The 9,377-nt window shown below is 36.5% G+C and overlaps 1 protein-coding gene across 1 annotated transcript; it reads left to right on the top strand.

The window, feature by feature from the left end:
• Positions 1–473: 473 nt before the first annotated feature.
• LOC108173224 (transcription termination factor MTERF5, chloroplastic-like) lies at positions 474–3,966 on the top strand. The gene is made up of 2 exons (XM_029090423.2): positions 474–634; positions 1,745–3,966. Exon 2 carries the CDS (start codon positions 2,073–2,075, stop codon positions 3,258–3,260), a length of 1,188 nt encoding a protein of 395 aa, XP_028946256.1. The 5' UTR covers positions 474–634; positions 1,745–2,072; the 3' UTR covers positions 3,261–3,966.
• The last annotated feature ends 5,411 nt before the right edge of the window (positions 3,967–9,377 follow it).

Here is a 9,377-nt window from a genome sequence, read left to right as displayed (position 1 = left end):
TAAAATTATAAATCAGTATAAGACAAAATTTAATTCCACGAATTGCTAGCTAGTGCTATTTGAATGTACCATGTCACCCGAAATTCTAAACTTAAGAAACACTATTTAACAAATTAAAAGCATGCGCGGAGTTGGAAGAAAAATTAAGAATTAGACCTGGTTTGGTACTAAGGTGATTTTGAAAAAAAACTGGTATAAAAAAAAACTGAGCTTTTGTTGTGTTTGGTAAACAAAACATTCAGCTTAAACTTTTTTTTACAGTTTTGGATGAAAAAAAAGTCAAAAACAAGAAGCTTCAAAACCCAGTTTTGAAAAACCGATTTTTTTTCACATCTGTTTTACATAAAAGTTTACCAAACACTATAATACTATTTATTTTTTTTAAAAGCATTTTTACAAAAAAATTTACCAAACACCCTACAACTTTATTTCACAATCGCTTGTTCGTGCAGTTTTCTTTCAAAACACATAATATCAAACCAGCCCTTAATCTCTCCGTCCCCACTCCTTCTCCCTCTCCCTCTCCCTCTCCCTCTCCAGTCTCCACCTCCATCTTCGTCGCTGCAAATAGACAGACCGACAGCCTCCTTCCTGTGGAAATCGAAACCATCGCCAAATTCAAAGCCTAAAAAAGGTTTTTCCCTCCTAACTGTCGTCTTCAATTTACGTTTCTGATGGATAAACCCATCAGTTTTCTGTGTAATTCTCTTAGGGTTTTCATTTTTCTTTTTCGATTCTTTTGCGAGTTTATTGTGGGTTCTTCCCCTTCTAATTTTCTCATCTGAAATTGTTTTACCTTCTGCGGGCTGGGGGATGTGGCTGGGTACTATATATGGATTGGTGGAATCACAGTTCAATTCCATTCAATTTTTTTTATGGATTGGGGGAATCAGAGTTCAATTCCATTCAATTTTTTTTATGGATTGGGGGAATCATAGGTCAATTCCATTCAATTTTTTTACTGGTATACTTTGTGTGTCGAGCTCGGTATACTGTTACTTTATTGACATGATAGATTTTGACGGGATCATACTGACTGCAAATTTGAAGATCAACATTTAGCTAGGGCGTCCTAGTCATATGTTTGATGTATAGCTTATTTGACACCATAGATTCTTGTTACTAAAACGGGATCATCCTGATAGCAAGGCCTCGCACTTAAGTTTTCTACTTCAATCTTTTTACTACGTTCTAGTGCTGCGTTCTCGATTAATTTGATTTGTTCCTGTTCTTTCTAGTCTTCTCTTTTACAAACCTAAAAAAGTGCATATATATATATATATGTATACATATAAATACACTATCGCTCGTTATTGTCAAAAAAATATTGCATATAAAGTATAAACACACACACATATATATATCTGATACTTTAATCCGAGTCTTAGAGTGTAATTGAATTGATTTGTTATTTCAGTAAGTTGTGTGTTCTTACGAGAATCAGCAATCATGTTGTACTTGTAATGTTTTGGAGGGACGGTCCTGGTTGTTATAGGAAAATATGGAGTGACTGTGGAATGTGGGTGTTGGAATTGGATTGAATTTATTTGTTATTTCAGCTTAGTTGCATGTTTGAACTTTTCGAAAAGTATGCATTTTCCATGTTTAAGAGGAAGCATGCGCGGTCATGCTCTTGGATTGGCTCTTCACCATCTCCCCAAACTTTATATTCTTTCTTCCTACTCTTTTTGAAGTTGGTTATGTGTAGTAAATTAATAAAACCATCTTTCATGCTTGTTTACAGAATATATCTCAGCCTCAGCCTGGTACAAGGCTACAAGCAAGGCAACATTACTTGGTCTAAGAATGGATACCAGGTACCAGTACTAGCAAACCACGACATGACTGAGATAAGAATCAATACAAGTGAGAAACAAACGTCTTCCTTGTCTAATGTACAATGTTTCTTTTCTTTATTAGAAACATCATTTAGCTGTTCCTTTAGATCTTTCGTATACCTTAGATTTCACCTCAATCACTTTTATGTTCTTTCGTAGTTGCACAGAACATCTCTCTCTCTCTCTCTTACACACACACAATGTATGTATAGATGTACTTGCATATGGCTATAGATGCAAATGCAAGCTTTGAAACTGCTTGTGTTCTCGCGCTCACCTCTATATTTCCAGTACCTTCCCTCTAATGATGCCAAACTTTCCATCTCTCTTTTCTCATCTCTATCTTCACCCACCCAAATTGTAAAACCAAATGGAAACTCCCACCTCGCCGATTACCTTGTCAATACCTTCAAATTCACCAAAACCCAAGCCTTCTCAATCTCAAGTCGATTCTCATGGGTCACATCCCTTGAAAAGCCTCAATCTGTGTATAGCTTTCTTCAAGAACTTGGATTCTCTGATACCCATATCCGATCCACTGTGCGTGTGTCACCCCAAATTTTGTTTTCTAATATTGACAAAACCCTGAGGCCTAAGCTTGAGTTCTTTCAACAATTGGGTCTTTTCGGTTCTGATCTCGCTAGGTTCATTGCCAAAAATTCCACACTGTTGACTGCTAGTTTGGACAGAAAATTAGTACCCTGTATTGAAATTCTGAAGAAAATTTTGGGGAATGATGAGAATGCTAAAGATTTGATTCGGGTTTTACATAGATGTAATTGGGTAGTTACAAGGGACCCAAAATCAAGGTTGTTAGGAAATATTGCCTTTATGGAGAGTTGCGGAATTGTTGGTTCTCAGCTTTCCACGCTATTGAAGAGGCAGCCATGGCTTTTCATTGTTCAGGAATCTGTGCTTAGAAGCCTTGTTGCACGGGTTGTGGAAATGGGTTTCTCATTGAATTCTGGGATGTTGGTTCATGGTTTATATACAGTTAGCTGTTTACGGAATGAGACAATTAGTAGAAAATTGGACTTGCTTTGTGGTTTTGGTTTCTCAGAGGATGAATGTATGGATATGTTTAGAAGAACGCCAGGTTTGCTTAGGACCTCAGAGGAGAAGTTAAAGTTTGGAATTGATTTTTTCTTGAATACGGTCAAGTTCAAAAAGTCGGTATTAATTCATACCCCTTGGATTTTGATGTATAGCATGGAGAATCGAGTGAGTGCTCGATACAGGATTTTGGAGGTTATAAAGTCAAAACGGTTATTGAAGAGAGATCCGAGTTTTTATTATGCACTTATTTTGCCGGAGAATGAATTTTTGGACAAGTTTATATCAAGATTTAGAGGTGATGCAGAGGAGTTGTTGGTTACTTACAAGGCTCGTCTCCTGGATTCTACTGACGAAGAAGATTCCTAGTACAATCCAAATCTTGTCTTCCCAGGTGGTGGTTTTGTGCCCGCTGCCCAGACAGATCTGAAAAACTCGTTTGCGCCTTGTCTGGAGAATGGGGTGTGAGCTCAGCTTGAAGTTGAGTGAAAAGGCGACAGTGTTAAGACTAACTTTCCATGTTCTGAAACTGGATCACCATGTCGTAGTTAAGTTTTGGATATTCTATTTCTGTATCGTTTACTCTTTTATGCTGCATTGCGAAAACAAGAAAGATATCGTATCCAAAGGTATATTTTTCCCTTTACCGGTATGCTGATTGTGTACAAGTTGCATTGTGTTGCATGTACACCAGAGCGGATTTTATCATCTTTGATGGTTGTTGGCATTATCTAGTCTCCATTGTTTTGCTAGTACTGTGATGAGGCGGAAATAAATACCAAAAATATCGAAAGGTTGATCTGCCTCTGCATCTCTGGGAGGTTGGCGGTTTCCGTGGCAGGAATGCATACACAGGCAAAATTCAGCAATGCAGAACCCAAACCCTCCAGCTCCGGGATGCGACTTTGCACACGACTGGGTGCAGTCTGGTAGCTTGCACAAAGTGGGAGGGTTGGTAATTTCCTTCTTCTTGCAAAGCTGCCATGGCTTAACTATGTGGCTTTTACCTGTGGAAATTTGGATAATAGTACAAATAGTTAATTGAAAAATAAAACATCTTTACATCGCTTGCAAAGAGTATGGTAATGAATAACGACTTATTTAATTTAAAAATGTAGATTATGACATTAATCTGGATTTTTTTATGGAATTCCGAAGTACAGGATATTCCAAAATTTTTACTGTTAGATCTTTATTCAAAATAAAGAAATCAGCATCTAATCATTAAAAAACCTAAAAGAAATCAGCATCTAATCATTAAAAAACCTAAAAGAAATCAGCATCTAATCATTACAAAACCCAAAGCATATTATACTTTGGAGCATAATATAATTTTTGCTTCTTTAATATAAAGGAATAGTGTACTTGATAAACATAGAAGCTATTTCCATGGCCTATAACTACTTGGTTAAAACCATAAAAAAAAAAAACAAAAAACCTACTTGGCTAGTCAGTTGTCCCATGCAAATTGGTCCACCTGCTAAAGAAATAATCCAAAAAGAAAATAATTTCTTTGACAAATGATAAGATTTTAGGGACTGACTGAGAGGATTTTGCGGGAGGCCTAAATACAACTACACTATTGCTCTAATCAATTTGGTTAACTCTATATCTGTATCTGTGTTGTTATAAAGCCAGGGCCGGATTGGGTGAAATAGGTTTCGACAAAAATAATTGAACAAAAATGTCCATAAAACGAAAAAAAAAATCTACAATTGACAAGAAAAAATAGATAATAAATTATAAAGAGTACTGATATTTCTTCTACTCTCTGTCTTATTTTCTCATCCATCATTTAATAAAAATGTTAATGAGATTTATCCTTTTAAAAGAAGACTTTTAAACCCCTATTTAATTAATAAGATTTTGAAAAAAAAAACAAAATATAATTTAAAATAATAGATAAATAATGTTGGGTGGGGTGTGATCTGCGGCGGAGAGAGGCTGGGAAATATTCTACACGTGGAAATTAATATTTACATTTAAAGGACTTGACCCTTGCTATGTTTCATCTAAGTTCATTGTACTTACTTCACACATTCTCTTATGGCGGAGTTCCACTCCAACACACCACAGGTTGGGAAATATTCTACACATGAAAATTAATATTTACATTTAAAGGACTTGACCCTTGCTATGTTTCATCTAAGTTCATTGTATTTGCTTCACACATTCTCTTATGGAGGAGTTCCACTCTAACACACCACCAATGTTCTTTGACAGTTTTGAAAGGAGGACCACTAAATTATTACCCTCGGCGCAACGCCCCTTGGTCGTTTGAATCATGATCCTTTGACGTTCAGAATTTAGTACTACGGTCTAGAGATATTCCTATTCACTTGTAAGTGAGATGTTTTAGGTTCGATTCTCACTAAAGATAAACTTAAACACATTATTGCTAAATCATTATAAGACTTAGTTCACTCACTCCTCTGTGTAAATAACATTGCTTGTTCAAAAATAAAAATACCAAACTAAACATGTATACACAAATCCCACATTCCAAAGGCAAACACAGGAAGGGATCATTTCTGAATCCCTTCCACCAAGTCCACCAACTATCCACCAAGTCCACCAAGTCCACTCATCCGAGCCATTGAAATTTGATCCAACGACTATAATCAGAAGACCCTTTTAAAAGTTATAATAACTTTAACTGTTGGATCAAATTTCAACGGTCCGAATGAGTGGACTTGGTGGAAGGGATCCGAAAAGGATCCATTTCCGGCAAACACGGCTAATTCAAGTTGAACTAAATCAAATTGTTTGGGTTAAAACTTAAACTTTGGGCTCAGAAGGGAGTTGGCCCAAAAAGAGGAGAAAAGCCCGAAGCACAGCCCAAGCCCAGAAGACAGAAAAAGCCTTTCCTGACTAGGTGCAGGTCATTTGCACCACTTGCTCACCTACCCAAGGGCCAAGTGGTATAGACCAGCCAGCTAATCAGCCCAAAAGTACTTTATAGTGGCAGTACAAGTAAATAGTTGATGAGTCACTATTCTTCAAACTGCATTCGGGCAAGATTATTGCTACATGAGGCTAAGCCAAAGTGTCTATAAAAGAAGAAAGAGAAATCAGAGTTAAGGACACTCAAACAAACCAACAAATACAAGCACAAACTCTGCTCAAAGCCAGATTTGCCTTCAAAACGAAACTGTAGTCAGCCCAAGCCTTCATCCCTTTCGGGATAAACCCTTTGTAATAGCTCTGCTACCCTGTTCAACTCTTGCTGTAGTATCGATTTCTTTCTGTAAACTCACCTCTCAACCCCTTTTCTAAGCTTTCAAACCTCCTGATAAACCACAAAGATAGGAAGTTGCAAGACGATCAGCCTTACCCGACAAGGTTAAACCTTGCCCAACCCTCTTTATTTTTGTCTTTTCATTCATTAGCCTAGCAATATGTTGTATACTACAAGTTGTATCCAAGTTATTTCTAGTAATATGGCTATTAAAAGACTCTCTCAGCGCTTGAATCCGATTTGAATATGTCTTCACAGTTCAAGCCATATCTAAGTTCTAAGCCCTCGGGCATGTAAGATTTGATCACTCAAAAGTCTTTGGCCTCAAGGCATAAAAAAAGAACCTTATGTGGACTTAACTCATCCACGACAAGCTTTGATAAACAAGAAGTCCGAAGTTACTTGAGGCGCAAGTAATCAACCTGTTACTTAGTTTTATTTCTATTATATTATGATTACCATAAAACGTTCGAGTACGGAATGAATTCTGATAGGAAGCCTCAAGGCCTATTCAAGGCCCTACAAAGGCACCTATTTGAATTCATCATGTTCATCGGGCTAGAACGTTGAGTATAGAAGGAGTTCTGATGGGAAGCCTCAAGGCCTATCTAAGGCCCTACAAAAGCACCTATTTGGATTCATTCTGCTCTTCGGGCTCAGGTAATCAGAAGTATAATGGTTATAAGACTCATATAACCAAGAAAATGAACCTTATGTATTCGAGTACTAAGTTAGTTATTAACGGGAAGCCTCAAAGCCTACACCTAAGGCCCCACAAAGGCACCTGTCAATAACTAACATAGTCTCTCGAATATATATATAATTAAAACTCAACATCCGTTTTACATCTGCCATGCTGAAGATGGCAGTGGCACGCCTGAGCACTAAAAAGTTAATCTTGATTGTGAGCCTCAAGGCCTACACCTAAGGCCCCACAAAGGCACCTTTCAAAGTTAACTCTGTCCTTCTCTTTCAGCCTTGCCCGACAGGCTTTGCTCGACAAGCCCGCCAGTAAAGCAGAAGCCCGACAGAAAACATCAACCGGCGCCGACCTCTCGGGGAGCTGTGTGCTCGTCGGCTAGGAAGCATCCCCGACGGAAATTCCTGCCACGAACACAAATTGTTCAAGTATTCCGGTCCGGTTCGTTCAAGTTCAAGTAATAATGCAGTCAGTGTAAGTATTCTGTATACTTGACCGAACAAGATGGACAGTTGTTGCTTCTTGTTATTTCACTTTTCGTCTAAAAAATTTCAACACTTTAGAGTTTAGACTTTAGACTATGACCCCTTGGTGTAATAATCCAAAATCCTCCCTGGTTGATTACACACTTTTTTATTTATCTCAGCCGAGCTTGAACACCTTGTTATTTTATTCTGCTCGACTCAATTCATTAACACTTCCTACAGTAGGACAATAACTTACATTCCACGGGTTTATCGCTACAGTTAACACATCTCATCTCAGATATCCAAGTAGACACTAAAATCAAGGCATGATGACCGACATTTGGAACATTACAAGTCAAGGTACCCTTGCTTACCATCTACAATGGGCAATATATGTTCTGAATGTCCAAAGCACCTCAAAATACGATGTCCAACAATCACTTCACTTAGGGCTGGTTTGTTATTGATGTGCTTTGAAAAAAATTGGTTCTGCTGTGCTGTGAGAATAAGCAGCTGTAAATAAAACAGCAGAGTGTTTAGTAAACTTTTTTGTAAAAGTGTTATTGGAAAAAAAAAAGTAGTATTATAGTGTTTGGTAAATTTTTATGTAAAACAGCGGTAACTGTGTGAAATGACAAAAAATGGTATAATACTAAATGTGCCATTAATTTAATTTTCGTAACAAATAAAGGTGGATTACTAAATATACTTTTTTTAAAAGAAAAATATTTATAAACTTTATCTTAAACATATAATCTAACGTTTAACAAAAAATCATAATCCAACGTTTAACAAGAAATCATAATCCAACATTTATGCTGCTTCACATGTTCAGCTTTTTTCACAAAAAACTGTGAAAATAAGCTGTTTTTAAGTGTTTACCAAACACATTTTTGAGCTCAACTTTTTTTTATACTTTCTATTTATAAAAGTACATCAGTATTAAACCAGTACTTATAGACTAGAAAGCAGCTACGAATTCAAAGAAATCACATATCAACTCCAACCGAATTGAAATAAATCACATCAACATTCGTTTGGTTTCATATCAAAGATTATTACCCAAAATTTGTGGGATAGAACTTGACTGCTGAAAAAATCAGCAACAACTCCTGCTGATGATCAATCACAGCTTAACCGTGTTCAAGTTGTGATTAAAAAATCAACAACTTGAACATTTGTCCATTTTTGATTGGTCATCAGCAGGGGCCGCTGCTGATTTTTCAGCACCCAAGTCTCGTTCAAATTTGTGTCAACTTTGCACAAACAAGAATGCAAGAAATGTTTTCATCTTCATGAAATAACTCCTTACATGAAAGCTGACTGACATTGGAGCTCCAAGATGTAACCTAATTTAATGAACCAACATCTTGATGATGAAAATTGGAGATTTTCAGGAATTGATAAACAACACTCAGTTGCAGAGATTCCGGTATTCCTACGTCGCTATACAACTATCAAAGTATTAGACAGTGTAGTAGAGTACTAGTATGAGGCTACCAACTGATGTAGATGTTAATTATTAGATTATTATTTAAGTGCTAGTTAACATGTTTATTTTTTATAAGTGATACATCATTTAGTTTGTCAATTTAGTTTAAAATTTTAACCTTCCTAGCATTATCTTTGGGTTTAAGGCCAAATCCTTCCAAACCAAACCGGACAATAGCATTCTGGCTTGTTTATGTACCTCCATTAATTTAGTTAAAATCGATGTTTCTTATAAGACTTGGATGTGGTCTCAATATTGGAAAAAAAAATACGTATAAAATGTTGAAGATCCCTTATTATTCGGATTCTCGATATCTTATATAGCCTAGATGTGAGTCCCTGTCCTCATATTTATCGACAAGTAAATTACTTAGCGAATCTTTTGACAGATATTTACAATTACTTTATAAATAACGTTAGTGAGTCGAGTCTTGTGAAGTGAATTGTAGTTTTAATAGATTTCTCTATAAATCGGTGGAGACTAAAGGTAACTCTTTCTGTCTTTTCTCGATGTGGGATAAATAAACATTTCCGCGTACGATTTTAAGGAAAAAAAATTTTCTTTACCTGCCAATGCGGGATTGAATTAG

This window comes from Malus domestica, chromosome 02 (assembly GCF_042453785.1).
Source record: "Malus domestica chromosome 02, GDT2T_hap1".
NCBI lineage: Eukaryota > Viridiplantae > Streptophyta > Magnoliopsida > Rosales > Rosaceae > Malus > Malus domestica.
Note: the sequence above shows the minus strand (reverse complement) of the source record. Positions and strands in the feature narration are given on the sequence as shown.